The sequence below is a fragment of the Ambystoma mexicanum genome, chromosome 5q (genome assembly GCF_040938575.1).
Source record: "Ambystoma mexicanum isolate Mex_15411 chromosome 5q, UKY_AmexF1_1, whole genome shotgun sequence".
In the NCBI taxonomy this organism is placed as follows: Eukaryota; Metazoa; Chordata; class Amphibia; order Caudata; family Ambystomatidae; genus Ambystoma; species Ambystoma mexicanum.
Genome location: NC_090933.1, coordinates 1,304,458,565 through 1,304,475,420, shown reverse-complemented (window position 1 = coordinate 1,304,475,420; position 16,856 = coordinate 1,304,458,565). Strand labels below are relative to the sequence as shown.

At 46.2% G+C, this 16,856-nt stretch overlaps 1 protein-coding gene across 3 annotated transcripts in view; it reads right to left on the bottom strand.

Moving 5' to 3' along the window:
- The window catches only part of HSF1 (heat shock transcription factor 1), a 1,218,386-nt gene that overhangs the window by 323,545 nt on the left and 877,985 nt on the right, over positions 1-16,856 (bottom strand). For 2 of the 3 annotated variants that reach the window (XM_069621903.1, XM_069621901.1), the window contains one exon: positions 3,495-3,575. The exons of the other annotated variant lie outside the window; for it this stretch is intronic. In XM_069621903.1, the coding sequence (XP_069478004.1) occupies positions 3,495-3,575 (81 nt within the window). The remainder of the gene's footprint in view (positions 1-3,494; positions 3,576-16,856) is intronic. 3 annotated transcript variants of the gene reach the window in all.

The following is a 16,856-nucleotide window of genomic DNA, read 5'->3' as shown; positions in this document are numbered from 1 at the left end:
TTGCCCAACTGGCGAAACCCAGTGTCGGCGATGTCCGTCGCAATAGTGATGGCGTGGTCCGACGCCACCTCACCTTCCTGTAGGATCTCCAGGGCATCCGCCCTCTTGTCGTCCGGTAGGAAGTCCAGCAGGGGAGCCAGTTTGTACCATAGCTCCCTGTCGTAGCGGGCCACGATAGCCAAGGCGTTGGCCGCTTTAATCGTCGTCGCTGCAGACGAGATGACACTGCGTCCCATAGCGTCCAATTTCTTTCCCTCGCCGTCCGGTGGGGAAGTCGATGTGGAGGCCGCACCCCCCCCCCCCGCTTTCTTCCTGGCCGCCGCGGAGACGACGGAGTCCGGGGTAGGCTGCGCCCGGAGGCACAGGGGGGCCGCGTCCGGGACCCGGTACTTCTTCTCGTACCGGTCTCTTCTAGCTGGCGTCGTGGAAGGGTTCTTGAGGAGGGCGAGGCCCTCATCCCAAATGTCATCCAGTAGAGGCACCTCGAGGACCGTCTTCCACTTGGCCTCGCGCCGTTGATAAAGGAATCCTTCCTTTTTCTTCTCCTCAGGGCAGAGCTGGAAAAGCTCGGATGCCCTGGCGATCATGGAGTGGAACGATCCAATCTCGTCGGGCGGAGAAGCCCTGGTGGGAGGTGACGACGGTAGATCCTCGTCGTATACCTCGTCGTCCGTACCCGTCGCTGCCGTGTCAGTCCCCGTATCATCCCCTCGGGTGGACGGGGCGCGACGGCTGAAAAGGAGGTGGAGGGTGAATCCTCCTTTTCTTGGGCGGGGGAACACCAGAAGGTCCCGGTTCAGGATCCCCCGACGGGAGAGGTTCCTCCGTCGGCAACGGTAGTCTCGTCCTTATCTCTGAGCATAAGGACTGTATAGCCAACAAAATGGCCGCCGAGTTGTCTTGCGGCGCTGGCAGAGGGGAATCCGACGGGCGATCAGGGGCCCCGTCGGCACCCTCGACGATGTCGTCGTCACCTGCGTCGGGATCCATCCCGACGGGCCGGTCTTCTTCCACGCCAAGGCCGTGGCTTAAGACCTCGATCAGCTCTTCCTCCGAGGTTGAAGCCGAATCTACGACGACGCCCTGCCCCCCCCTTTTTCTTCCCCGCCGGGGATTTCACGGGGGTCCTATCGATGGGCACAAAAGAGGACTCCCTCCGAGGTGGCAGGGAGACTCTGAGCCCCGAGGTCGCCACCACTGGTGTAGCCTCCACAGGCTGAGCCAGGGCCGCCGCGACAGTATCGATAGAGGGCGCCCGTAGAGCCGGGGAGGGTGCGCCCTGCCTGGCGCCCGTAGAGCCCGACCGTTCGGCGCTCCCGGTGCCAGTGGACTCGCGGTGCTTGGCCTTGTGTTGGACCCCCGTCGCCGGGGCGTCCTCAAAGGTCTTAGAAGACCGCTCGGATTTCTTCCTCCTCTTCTCGCCTGACGGGCTCTTACCTTCCAGCCAGTTGGCCAGACGTTGATGGCGGTCCTTAATGGTCCGCTCCAACATATTGCCGCAAAACGCACAGTCCTTCTCCACGTGCGTCTTGTCCTCATGTAAGCAGTAGAGACAAAAGGAGTGTTCGTCCTCCTTAAAGACGTTCTGCAGCTGGCATCCAGGGCAGACCCTGAACAGCTTTCCGGGCGTCGAGCTTCCCTTCTCCTGGGCCATGTCCGGGCCTGAGAAGCTTCTGGAGTCCTCCAAAAGCGTAGTTTGACGAAATCTTCACCCTTGAGGGGCGCAGACGAATCCGACACGGGTCCCCGTTGATCGGATGGAGAGTCGGTGGAGCTTGAGGCTCTTTTGACCGAAAAAACGAAGTTTTTGAGAAAAAACGTGAAAAAAATAGCACTAACGCTCGAGAGCAATAGCACGAGGATCCCAACACATGAACGTGCGGTAAAAATCTGAAGATGGCTGCCAGAGGCGGTGCTTAGGTAGAGGGCAGTCATTGGCTGCGGTCAGTATGACGCAGAGACCAGTGATTGGTTACTACTACGAAAGACAGATCAGAAACGAAACTGATACTGGTTTTTTCTTTACCGAGGATTCCCAGCCTGACGACGGGGAATATTCATGAGCATGTGAATCCATGCCAGACCCCATGCTGGAGAAATGAATGACCTCATTGCTACATACTAGTCTCTCAAAGACGCACAATAATTTAAAACAAATAAGCAACAGAAAGTTCCAAATTAACTTTCCAACACTGTTTAAAACGTGCCTGCTTAAAGTCAAATAAATGTTACAAGAGCCCAGTAAGAACAGCATAAAAAGGAATTGTCAGTCGAGAAATGATAGAGGACGCCCATCGGCGGCGATGCAGACCCACATTCAACCACAGTCAGCTACTGAACTGTGAGGCCTGCTACTCTCTGCGGGGGATGAGGGAGGTTGACTTACCAGAACTCCCGAAAATATATAGAAGCTTGGATACTTACCTACAATTGTGCTGAACCTTTGTTGCTAGGTTAGGAATCATGAGGAACTACCAGCACATTAGTACTCCGGCCTGCCACAACTTAACATCGCTCTCCAAGTCAGTACGACAGTATTTAGCCACAACTGTATTCATTTGAAGGTGTGGTGGGTGCCCCATTTGGAGAACTTACTGATTCTATATATGGTTTGTACTTGTAGCATGCCAGCTCTGTGGTGCATTTTTATACTTCGCTGTGTAGATAATCTATTGCTTGACAACCCACTTTACACCAACATTCTTAGCTCCTTAGTGTACGCCTTGCTGCTCATTAATGAGAGTTTCGTTAGACTTTTGTGTTAGACCTTTGCAGGTTACCACCAAAGTCTAAGGTAGGCTTCTCAAAACCCTACCACAGTAGTGGTTCTGAAAAACGGTACAAAGTTAAAAACATTATGAATAATCATTAACAGATGAGACGCTAACCACCACCTTAGACCTTAAACGTTGACCAGATTTTGGCGTGACAGTACTGCAAAAGGTGGAAAAAGATGTCTAAATCTAGATTCCAGTGCTTAAAAGGGGAGTTAGGAGGTTTCCAAATGCTCAAATACAAATATCTAGGAATTGAAGCACTGGTGAGTTAGCTATCCCAGAATCCAATTTTTTTTTTAGTAAATGGGTCAGACTGAAAATCCAGGTCCCAAACAAATGAACCTCTTCATATTTAATTTAGAGTTTTCCTCAAAGAGGTTAACATAATATGCAACATCAAGTGTGTGACATGTACACTTTAACATAGCCTCTCACTCAAGAGTAGCAGATGCACAGCTCTTGAGAAGGGATTAGGGTACTAATACTGTCATCTCAATTTAATAAAACTAATGCCATTCACCATTCCATGTTCTAGTTATTCATGGAACATGGATGCTCTGGCAGGTAGAATAAGGCAAGGTGATTTGCCAAGGATTAAAATAACTGACAAGCACTTCCTATTAGGTGATAAATGGGCACAGAGCTTTGCTTCAAGGGCTTTGCCCAAAGCGGAAGTCTCTATTTAATACAGTTTATGAAATAGATAGAAATGCTAACCCCGGCTGTGATCGGCACTGAAGTGTGGAAGGGCTGTGGAAGAGATGGGTGATCTCAGACATCGATGGACTGCAAGTCAAACTGAAAGATATAAGCGAGACATACATACTAGACACTTTCAAATACACTCTGGAAAGGGAGATACAGATGTTTAGGAAGGTTACATTTCTAGAGTAAAAAATACTTATCAACTCAGCGTCATAGTTTATACCAGAGATACAAAGTGCTGGCCTTAGTGAGCTCAAACATTACAGCACTACACTAAAACCAGAACGCTGACATACATTTCACCACCAAAAGTCAGGGAAGATTAAAATAATATCATTCTCAGATGGACAGAAAAATGTTCTAGTTTGGAAACATGGGTCTGCACTTTAACCTTTAGAATGGAATGCTCTGTTTTGTCAAGTTAGAGTCCACATTTTCCATAATTGTCATTGAAGTTATAATTGTGAAATAAGATCCATAAAATGTTGTTCGAAATAAGAGGCTATATTTCAAGTAACAGCAAAATATTTTTGTTGAAGTTAAGATTTTCAGGTCAAGGTGGAAGGGTTGTCGTGTGCAATTACAATGAACATTTTAAACAATTCAGGGTCTAGAACAGAAGTATTCAAACTGTGGGGTGCAGCCCCCAGGGGGGGCGCAATGTCATTCCTGGGGGGGAACGAGACCCCAGACTGAAATGGAAAAAGAAACAATATTTTAATGTCCTTTATTTTTTAAATGGGAAGAAAGAAAAAGTGGGGGGGGGAGCCCTGGTAAGGGGTGGTTAGTCCATAATGGGTGAGGGGTTGTCGACCTAGTGACCACCTTCACCTGTTTTAGAGGAGCCAGCCCAGTAAAACACTGAGTGCTCCTTCAGATGCTTTTTCCAGCTGAGGGAGCACTCCTGGGCTGGCTGAGTTGTCAAAAGGACACACTTTCCCTTTGACAGTTCAGTTCCCCATTCGCACATGCTCAATGAGTTATGCAAGGCTGGGGGCGCTTTGCTTGGCCAGCCTTGAATAGCTCATTGGAAATGTTGGCTGGAGAACTGCATGCCTGTATGTGCGAGGGGGAATTTTAGCACTCACGCTGCCGCCCCTGCATGCATGTGCAGGAACCAGGAAGCTCTTGCTTCACCCAGCCGGTCCGATAGCACAGCAAGCACAGCGCTCGTTTTGACATCTATGCAGAGCCTGCTAAGGCAGGTTCGAATCCCGGCAGGGCCAAACTCAGCCTTTCATCCTTCCTGGGTCGATAAATGAGCACCACACACTGAGTAATAATAAGCAGTGCTCAGATACCTGAGGGTTCGTAGCGCTATATAAATGCTAAATTATTATTATGATGATGATGCAGGAGCTGGAGCGCTGGGAATGAATCTTTAGGACTCAGGCAGAAGGTGAGTTTATGTTAATTTGCTTTTTATTTAAATGTGTGTATGAATGTGTGTGTGTATGAATGTGCGTATGCTTGTGTTATGAGCGAGTGTATGGTGATGGGTGTTTGTGTGAATGAGTGTGTGTTTTGGTCCATTCAATCCCCCTACCCACCTTCTGAGGCGCTGTGGAGCCCAGGGGACAGGGATGGTATCTTTTACTGGACATCCATCAGCATCAATAAACCTTAAGAACACAAATTCAAAGAAGTTCAGTGCTGAATTAAAAACAAAAAGAGGGAAACCCCTCATATGGAATCATTCGAATGGAATGTTTTGCAATAAACAATTGAAAATAAAACCAAAACATATGTAAACAGCATTACAATTGATAACATTTTATATTATGCATACACTATAAAAAAAAGTGACTTCATAAAGCCAAACACAAAAATTAAGAACCCACCACCCCCAAACCCTCTTGGATTGGTCCCGGCTCCTTCGCTACACTGTCAGTATGGCATATCTGGGGGAAAGATTTATGTCCCTTCACTTAAAAATTCACCAGCCGCCATTGCCCTTGCGATTGTGCCAGGAAGCAGGGTGTAGGGTGTAGGGATCTCAGGGACTGTCCTGGGTGCAGGATGGGAGAGCCATGGGATAGTGGAGGGAGCAGGATTGGGAGAACCCAGGGTCTGTGGTGGGGTGGGAAGAGGCAAGGGACTGGGCTAGGAGTGGGATGATGGTGCCCAGAGACTGATGGGAGCAGGTGGGGGAGCCCAGGTTCTATACTGGAAGTAAGGTGCTGTGAAAGTGTGCAATTGTTCGAGCACCATTCAGTAGCTCTTCAGAAAACCAGTCTCAGTTTCCAAAATTGAAATAAACATTTCAAAACCTTTCTCTGTACCAACTTGTAGCGTAAACCCTTTTTAGCTGGAGACGTTTATGTGCCCAAGGAAACACTTTTTTTGGATACTCCCCTCTGAGAGCAGTAACCACTTAAGAACTCATAACGTGACGGTATACTTTGAGTTTGCCCTCTATACTGTCAAAGACATAAACGGTCACATCCTTGCAGCATTTACTAAGTGCTGCAACTGCAAACATTTTGCTGTGAACTTGAAGGCCTTAGAACAGGACTCTAGACAAAAAAGGGTCAGTGAACCAGTTTAGAAAAGTGAAAGGTTAAAGGGACTTCATGGCAGAAATGCTTAGGACCTTCTCACAAAATGTCACCTGAACCCCTGATCTTGTCGAGGTCTTGGCAGGGGCATTCCTGTCACACCAACCCCATCTTATGTGTAAAAAGAGTCATGATCCTCTCTAGGGCACATTTCCTTTTTGCTCCTTTCCATTGATCGATTTCTATGCAACACCCTTAATTTTTTTTAACCTGGCCTGACTTCCTAAAGGAAAGTAAAGCCCTAAGCTTTACTTCCACTGCCTTTTACTCATTGTTATGGGGAAGCTGACTAGTCCCCAAGACTTTTTCCGAATTCTTGTATTTTCAATTTGCACACACCAACATACAGTGGAGTGCAATTAGGATACTTGGTATCCTTCTACATTTTTACCTTGTGGGTTTTTGGTTACTTTTTATTTGTATTCAAGACATGCTAGTGGCAGCAGAGATACTTTTACACCTTTTGTACCATTCTACACCTGGACTTTACGTTTACTGCAAATGGCTACTAAAAGGTGGCTGTGGCATGAGGTGTACTTAAGCGTGTACTTTGCCATATTGCAGTTTGGCCTGCTTCCTGCTTTCTCATGTCAGGAATCCCCATGTATGGTATTACACTTGCGCATGAAAGCGGAGGCTTTTGTGGGCTAGGAAGTGTGTGTGTGTGTGTGGGCTAGGAAGTGTGTGTGTGTGTGTGTGTGTGTGTGTGTGTGTGTGTGTGTGTGGGCTAGGGGGTGTGTGTGTGTGGGCTAGGGGGTGTGAGGGGGTGTGTGTGGGCTAGGGGGTGTGAGGGGGTGTGTGTGGGCGTGTGTGCGTGTGCGTGCGCCTGCGTACATATATACAAGGGGAGGGGGCTGGGACTGTCTGGTCCCAGTCCACAACCCCTGATGCCAGAAAGTCTGAAGTTGGGCCGAGTTAGAAAGCAGTAATTGTCCAGGATTGGACAACCACTGGCTGTTTGAATGTGGCAGATCCATACCAATGGGTGGACTTGGGCTTGCTTTCAGCCACAAATCTGGATAAAAGGAGGAGTCCTGCAGCCATACTGGGTGTTCGTCATTGCAGTGCACAGTGGTAGCGCGAGTTATGGTTGCGTACCTTACCATAACTTGCGAATTTCTGGGGTTTGTAGGTTTTACCTGTAACCATAACGTCCCTATAGGAACGTTTTTCCATTGAATTGCATAGGTTTTGTAATAGTGCAACTTAACCATAGCGTCCCTTTAACGTTTTTTTGTTAGTGAATTTCATAGGTTTTTAGTAGGGCACTTTAACTATAACGTTTCATTAGGCTAGTTTTTTCAATAAAGAGAAAATGATCTCAGTAGCGCAACTTAACCATAACGTGCCTTTAGTAATGTTTCTTTCACTGAATTACATTAGTTTTGAACAGGATACGCTTAGTTTGTATACATGTAGTGGACAGCATACTCGAGCCGGTGGCTCTGTACTAATAGCCACAGTGGTTGGCAACACTGCGCCTGTTAGCGGACATCGGACGGAGTCCAACGTGCAGAGAAAGGGAGGGGTGGTAATAAAAAGTGCTAACATGCAGTAAAAACAAAATATATGTAGAAATAGCAGCAAGTGCCTGAATGGGAAGGGAAAATGCAGTAGCTGTACAAAGTCTGTACCTTCGCAGCAAAGAGCGCAAAGACATAGGGTATGCAGTATAATGGAAAGTACACCTGATTCACAATCCAAGAAAGGATGAAGAAGCAGAGGTAGAGACGTCCAGTACCGAGAGCAGAACGTAACTACAACGTGGTGAGTACAGGAAAGTTTATGTTGTAATTGCACAGGTCCGGAAGTGTAGAATAGTAGGAAAGCATGATGTTTTCTGTTTGTGCGCAGAAATAGCTACCACCCTAGAATGGCTAGAGGAGCATTTCCCGCATGACAACATGAGTGAGCATAGTAACCCCATAGGTAGGGAACGAGGTGGCGAGATGAAGACAATTACAATATAGTACTTCATGTATATTATCCACATTTATTGTCCTTTCACAGACCATACAGAAAAGCAAAAGGAGTACACCAGATCCGGCACCTTTTGCACAGCAACATACGGCAACCGAAAGTGAAGTGAACAGTGGACAGAGAAAAGAAGAGCACCTGGATGCCAAAATAGATGAATTGCTCCTCCAATTTGGCGTCTTGAAAATTCTGCAGAACAACATATTATGGGGAAAATAAGATATCACTGCCCGAGTTGCACATGCCCCGCTTCCCCATTTCCCAGCCTCCACTATCCCCGCAAATTGCGTATCATGACAGACGCTTCGATGAGAGCTCAATCCCTTCTTTCCCTCACCAGCAGCATGTTGAAATTGCAAACTACCCAGTATATGTACCTGTTTCTGGTCCCCCTTCCCTTTCCGAATAGTGGCTATGAATGAGTGCAAATAAAGATTGATATGTTAATGTGTAATGATTGCATATGTGCCTTTTCATTTGTTTTAAGAAGGACATTGTAAGTGTGAAGGGCAGAGCACTAGTGGGGATGATTGCAAATGAGGACACTGGAGGAGTCGTACGACTGCCGCACCTGGCTGCCCTTTGCGCAATCACAATGAAAGCATTCGTAGGATGCCACTACAGGCCGCAAGTTTGCATACAGACAACCACCTGTAAGTAATTGCAGGACCGTACGTTTGGCGGCCGCACAACTGTGCACATGCGCATCTCGTCCTGTGACGGCGCGTAACCCTGACCCTGGTCAAGATATGCGAAGAAACGTGTGATGTAGTTGTTGCAGGTGGAAGCAGGCACCCACGTCCTGCGAATACCTGTGCACGTAAGCATTCCAGCTACTGTATCGTGCTCACACCAAGCTTATGTAGAAATGCTCAATGCACATGTGCTGTACATTTCAGTAGTGTGGGGATGGCAAGAGTATCCGTTGAAGTGCCATGAACGTGGCCACAAAGTATTACGGGCAATGTTTGTCTGGCACACAGACGTCCAAATGGAGAACAATGGCAACGTCACCATGGTAACGGAACAAGGCTGCGCGTGAGCCCTTAATTGGTGAACACGAGCCACACCCATGCACATCGAAAGAGGACAATTTTCTGCAATGTATGCAGTTTTACAATGAGAGAGCACCCTTCCAGAGATCGTACAGTCTTCATTTTACATGTACGTATTGGTTGGAAAACACTTAGGCCCACTTTGCGGTGGCACGTGCTACACAACAGTCCTATAAAAGGGCACACCCCACAAGTGTGCTGCAATCCCCATTTGGCTTTCAAGAGAAGAGCAGCGGTGCACATTGGTTCATGCAGAAATTGCTGCCTCACCAAGTGTGTGCCTGCAAAGTACCTCTCAAAATAATGGCCACCAGAACTTTTGCTACTACTTTTGACTCAGGAGCCCCCCCCGCACCCTCACCAACACCACCTCCTTCTGAAGGTCTTGAGTAAGGGACCAGGTGTCATAATGTGGAGGGAGATGGAAAAGCAAACGAGAAAAAAGTGGAATGAATCCCCATTACCTGCAGCCAGCGTCAGTCGTGGATGTGGAAACTATTTAGGACCGTTGTAGATGTGCCAAAATCTTGTGCAAACAAGGTACAATGCACGGAGTTACTCAGTCGCGGAAAACCTGCCTTGTACAGTTACAGCACCACCTCAATGCAGCTGCGAACCACTAGGCAGCTGTTCGGAGGGTTGTCACCTTCCAAGCAGGCAGTAGGTTATTTTCCTCTACAACATCCTCTGAATTTGCTCCTGCCACCATTAGGGACACTGCAGTGGGCCACCGCGTCCCCCAAGCAGCCTTGGAGGACATATACACTGCAACAGAACTTTACCTTTCAAAGATCACTGTATTGTGCATATACTGCAAAGCGGTACTGTGTAGGGGGGAACATTGTCGAAGTGCTTTTGAGGCTTTGGTCCGGGAGCATGACAAGGAGTGCCCCATACCCAAGTGAGGTGCACCGCACATCATCTGCTCTCCACGTACGATTTCCTATCCCTGTGGTTGGTACCCTTTGCCAAATCTCCCTTCCATTGCTGGCCTTTGTGGCTGGTCTTATAACAGGAAAAATGCTACACAATCAGAAAGTGGGGGAGAACAAAAAGGCTACCTTCAACTGTTAAAAATAGAAATTTAATAAAGCATGCAGGCGGTGGGGCAACCTATAAGCGCCACGTACATAAATGCCAACAATTGGCGGCGTGACTCCGTGAAAAGCATTGTACGCATTTGCAAAACAAAGTGGTGGCTCTGAAAAGAGCCTTTGTGTGCTGTTTGTGTTTGCAACGTTGGAAGTGGTTCACAACCACAGGGAACATTCTTGCGAGACTTGCAGGAAGCGCTGCACTGCATTTTGGATATTACGCAGAAAAAACTCATTGCCAGCATCCGTCAGATGAACTCCATCAGAACGAAAAATGGTGCTACTACGAAACGTTATGTTTTTATTGTGGAAGGAGAACATGCCAACGTCGCACAAAAAAGCGCAAACAGCCTTGTTCACATTGTGCCGCGCTTTCTCCATTTGTGCCCCACATGAGGAAGAACGCAGCCACATCTGCCTCTGGGCAATGTGAGACAAAATGATGTGCGATTTTGGAAACATTTCCATGAGTAGCAGAAATGTGTCCTTCATTGCAAACTGCAGTGAAATGCTGCTGACATGGCCTAAACTGTTCCCTCCACAATTAACAATAATGTCTGGATGAGCGAGCGTCACCAAACTGGCACAAACAGGAACCACATGGCACTACTTCATCCCACATTTTCTGTACCACTTCACATCGACATTATGGGGACCAAGGTGTGCAGTGAGTGCACAGCGTTCTGTGTAAACTTGTACCCAATTTATCCAGGAGTCGCCCAATATCCATATAGTCTGCCTCCTTAACGGCACACCCCCTCCCCGAAGCCATATCCACTCCTACTGGCAAGCAGACTTTCTGGCACAATCTGTTGCTACACCCCACACCCAGGAAATCATACTGACCAATCGCAACTCCTGCACAGCCCCATTTCCATTGCCGACACCCTGAAAACACCCGGATGTAGCACGTGCACACCTCCAAATGACACGGCTTTCGCTAACATATTGCCCTGTGTGGGGGCAGCACAAGCACATTTTATACGTCATGGAAAATGAGTGTCTTGCTGGAAGTTGTGAAAAGTGTTTTCTTCAAATTTTGCTAAAGAAACACCTTTTTGTGTGCTGCTCCTTACGGATTGCTCTGTGGTTTCCCTCCTTACATTAGTACACAACTGTCTGCAGCGTACATTGTACATAGTGCAACAGATAATTAATTCCAACAATGTCACACGTCAAGCAGTAAGGTTGTCATGGGCACAGAACATCCTAGCATGCAACAGAAAAGCAGACAGACACCTGAATCCATAATCCGTAGTCCCATTTCCATGGCAAGCACATTACGTAGGGCAGCATGTAGCACATGCGCTCCCCCCCCCCCAACTATCGTGAAGGCCGCGCCCCAGTAAAGCAGGGCCAGTCCTTCCCTTTCCAGTACTCTTTGACCAGCACTACTCGATTGGCTACTGTTAAACGCTAACGTACGCATCCAGCAATTACATCCAAAAATTATGCATATACTGCTAGCACATCTATTAAACAGTCCATACCAACCGTTAAACACACAGAGGTGAAGTATTCTGTAAATTAAAAGTACCTGCACGTTAATGTACTCTAAAATGATCTACGAGTTCTGCACCCACATACATCGGCACCAATCACCATGCCTAGTAGGTGTTCGTTTTTGTACAGTACAGTGGCAATTATGTTGTACAGAGTACCTAGCTGTAAACGTCCATAACATACTACACATGCGTAGTGTTATTTTTCTCACCACCTACCGCTCAATGTCTCCTACAGTGGTAGTTGGTGGCAAAGTTGCCATTTGTCCATAACAGCCATTGGTATATGGAAACGGTTACTCTGTTCTTTTGTTCCATCATTTTTACAATGCTTTCCCCCATTAACGCACCTATCAAATTTGTACAATTCGCACACAAAATGATCAGGCAGGCTTTCCCACCAAACTAAACAAAGTGCCTACATAGCAAAAAAAACCCACAGTTTCCTCCCTCACGTCATAGATAGCAACAGTAGTGAAGCTATACAAATGTTTATATGTGCATTCACAACAGTAACATTCATAAATGTGCATATGGAAATTAAAGCCCAGAAGCAATGCCTTCACTCATGCAGCAAGCATACATATGCAGAGAAGTACATGCAAATTCACGCACAAAAACATTCTGCTTTCCCCTGTGTACATCTTTGTGCACCTTTTTGTCATCCTTGCACAATGCGAAGTACTGCATTTTGAAATTAAATAGGCCTACAGTAATACACACCCGGCATTCATAACAAGTCATACAATGCACTGCAAAATAACACTCCAACCCCCTTAACAAACATGCGTATGCTCCCAAGTGCGCATTCATATAGTCTTCCATTTATACACACACACACACTTCCTCTTCCTGCCAAGACATTCCCCTATAGTTTTGCAGATTGCATTGCACAAATGTAAGCACTATTCCATTAGCCAACATATTTTGTTACCATCTTCTTATACAGGTGCAGTACCCACCTCTCTCCAGAAAGCCACTGGAGTGTACACTTGTACATATAGCCATCAATAAATCTACTCTCAGCCAGCAACAAAGTAAGTAAAATACCATCATACTGTTCTACGTCTTACTATAAACGTGCACGATTGTTCTATGGTAGCATATAGATGTGCGCCCATCCACCAGCACGTACTTCATTGTTACCAATGACACCTCTTCAGGTGCTCAGTGTTGGTTATGTCGCCACCATTAGAGTAATCCCGACATAGTAAGATACTGTCCCTAACCGAAGGTTACACACCACTGCACAGTAACACACTTCCAGTTAAATGCCTACCCTCCTACTGACCCACTCACACATCTACATTTTAAAATATCGACACCCACAGAACCTTATAAAGGGCAGAAATCATGCTATAACCTCAAAACCTACCGCAAAAAAGAAGTCATCCCAGAAGCTTTTGTAGACAGTGCAATGAGTGTGAAACAGTAATGGTTTATAGTAATTTTGAACAGAATGAAACCACTAACAAGAGTAATTGGTAAATTGCAAGCACTACTTCGAAACAAACGCAATTTCAGCATAGATACCTTAGCCCACATCTGCACAGGTACGTGGAGTCACACTACCAACACAGAGCCATATTTCAATGAAGATTCATACAAACAAGAACAAACTAACCAAATTGCCCTACATCGGAGTGGACGAGGGTATGAAAAGATACACAATACCATAATGGAAGAGGAAACCCTGCTTTCAGACATATCCCCATCAAACTTAGATGTCACTCGCCATTCGACCAAAGCAAAACGCTTCACTTACAAATGGCCTTGCACATCAATGTGTAACGTTCGCCAATGTTTAATCAAATCTTTGCAGCAATTCTTCAATCAGTATGTCAAAGGCAACGACAAAATATATATATTACAAACTATGGACTCCTGTCCAGTGCCCAACTACACTGGAATACGAGGACATTATTTAGCCAGTATTTTGGACCCGCTTGCAAAAGCACCTTCCACCGTATCAAAATGTTAGCAACCCACCATTCAACAGTCAGAAATCTAGTTTACAAACTGTACTATGCAAAAAGTCCAGCTTCAGTACTCCAACATTTAAATGATAATCTCCTACATTGTACAGCCAAAGAAGTGTTTGATGAAATAGAGCAAATCCAAAGGAAATATTGTGGAACTGAAGACCACTTACAAACTCCAGCATTTACAGACAACAGTACTGACAACAGTACAGCCATCAACTTTTTATAACACATACAGAAAAGAAATACAAAAGTTCAAAAGCACATCTACTGAAAGGCCAAACCAAGTATGTGTGTTGTCGTAGAATATAGAAAGCGCACCAAACCTATAGTTACAATGCAGAAAATAGAAGGCAATGAGGAATCCCAGTGGTTTCAATTAGCTCTCTACCATATAGCTGAAAACAAAAACAAAATAACAAGCACCTCCATTCTGTGCACATGCTGCTCTGGAAAACTTCACAATAACCAAATGCCTTCACGGGCAATTAGTAATAATTTAGAACTATTTCCACTGCCAAATGCACTTCAGCAGCTTTATTTGTATGAGAGCATTATAATCCAAACAGTGCACCCATTTCAAGCAATACTACGTCTTCAACCGAAAACTGCAAAATTGCCTCCCACCGAATTACTCAGAGGCATTCGTGGTAAAATAGTTTATTTACCATTATATCTCAAAGAAAATGTAGATATTCTACGAATGCAAAGGCCAGTACATGAATCTGTGATTATCCTGGTAAATGGTGTACCTACAAAAGACAACAAAAATTGGCAGCAACTAGTGGACTTAACCAAAGTTAGGGAAGCGTTGCAATACCTTAAAGAAAACAATGAATACTACAAGGAAGTAAATGTTCAAGAAAAACAGAGAAACAACCGAAATAATTCAGGACTCCTCAACAACTGGCCAATTTGAACATCTAGATCCTACTGCAGCCTCCAGTATTTAAGACCACTATACAATTCAGCCACTGCACTCCAAAGACACCATAGACAATGCACTAGAAACATCAAATGCGGCAAGCCAAAGGAGTGCCAATCAGTATATGGGAAAAAAGTGTGGCAGCACAAGCCTTTCCTCTACTCTTCCAGACTGGAAAAGGAGGAAGATATGATGAGATGCACACAAATAACAGCATCAGAATACCCCTGTTTACTAATGTATTCTGAAGACCCTAGATTTAGACAGAACTTGGAGTACATATTCCACCTGCTCTTTGAAAGTGAACTGGCAACACTAGGCTATGGAGTTACCCACACATTCAAAACAAGCCCCGAGGACAAAAGGGCTGAGGACTTCACTGTTTGGCGAGTGGCGCAAGGCGTTTGCCAAATGATGGATCCAGCCAATCTTATTTCAAGGACCAGAGCCCAAGTAAAGCGCATGTCCAATCTAGAGGATCTCCCTGCAAAACGAGCGCAACAACAACAGGTGAGACAATATTTTTCATGCGGGTCAGTGACTGAAAACACAGGAATATCCGGAGATCCAACAGTGGTGACGGTAGAAGATGTTTTTGAACCTTTGAGATCAGAGGAGTGCTCCTCTCTTACCTGTGATGCATTAGTGCCTTCTGTTCATCCAGAAACACCCCGTCCCATTGCCTCGTTGCCCCCCCCCATTTCTCCCAATATCTCTCAGCCAGCTGAGGACATGATTCAGTCTCTGACGACAAGCTCAACAAGTACGACAAGTATAATTAATAAGGCTGCCAACGACATTGATCACGACTTACCGGCTGGCGAGGCCTCTGTGCCGTGGTCGTCATGTGGGGGTGGGAGGGCAGTGTTGGTGGCCGCGGTGCGGGGTTGCAGGGAGGCTGCTGTGGAGCGGGCACGGGAAACTGCGATTCTGACCGCAGCCGCTACTGATGACACTGGTGGGCGGGGTCAGGATGTAAGTGCAGCATCCGTGAGCGAGTACAGCGTTGCCTCTGAAGCCTCCGAAGCCGTGCAGCGCCAGTTGGACTTGGCTGAGGCACGTCTAATCAGCCGACCGCTTGCCCACTCTGAGTCGACGTGGCGGCTGAAAGCGGTGTCATGGAAAATGCCACGTTGGATCTGAAGACAACTTAGAAGTAAGTGCAATCCTTGATTCTCCCAGGGCCGGAAAATTGCACTCGAACAGAATGTTAAGTCTTGATCAACGCGAGGCTTCTGCCTCTATACAGAAAACCCCGACCCCTACCCTTGATGCAAACTTAATGGATCTTCATTTTAGAGCATCTATTTCTAACACAGCATTACAAAGTGAATGAGAGCAGAGGGATATAGTGGAAGGCACATCGTATATCAACAAAAGAAATATTCTTTGGAGGTGGTGTCTTCTGTACTACAAAATCTGATCAACCTAAACAAATCCCGCTCATGTAAACGGATAGCCGTATCCACACCAGTTCAGGACTTGATACATAAAGCCCCATAGAAAAGGCACTGTACTAATGTCACTGATGTAAATCGAGATATATGGGGCTCCGGCAACTACAAAAGACTCAAGTCATGAGAGATTGTGTCTTCTGACGGTTCAGTACAGTCACAAGAGGGAAAGGTGGCTGACTCCCAGAAAAGATTGCCTGCCCAGCATAATGTAGGGCGTGATCTTAGGATGAGAAGCCAAATTCAATTAAGTCAATCTTCAAATTGTGAGGACTCATCAGATGACCCTACTACAAGGGACTCTTCGCTTGTCGAACGTCCATTTCCAAAAATTAGAAGAGAACGGGCTCGGTTTGCACGAGCCGCACGTGAGCCACAGGGGAAAGCTAGAGGTGGGTGCCCAGCCCCTTGCGTACACGTGCCCTCAAATGACCTCCTAATAGCCCTAACATCTGCAATGGCAAGTCCCTCTGACACCTTTCGCTACGTTGTACGAAACACTAAATGAAAATGTGAAGGATGTCACGACTTTATTGGCTATGATGAACTCAAAATTGATGCACCTAGAAGTAATGCATGGTGCACAAAGGACCAAACAAGAAGAGGTGAATCAAAATATACTGGCGGGCATAGAATCAGCTAACGATGCTAAACAGAATGACATGATTGATAGAAAATTGTACACAGAGGTTGCGAAGGAAGCACTGTCTCTTTCACAAATCACACAGAAGAAAGGGATGAGGAGCTGGGCAATGTTGGCAACATGAAAGACTTTGTAACGAAAGAGCAGCCTTACAAGTTCCATCCAACACTGCTACGTCAGCAAT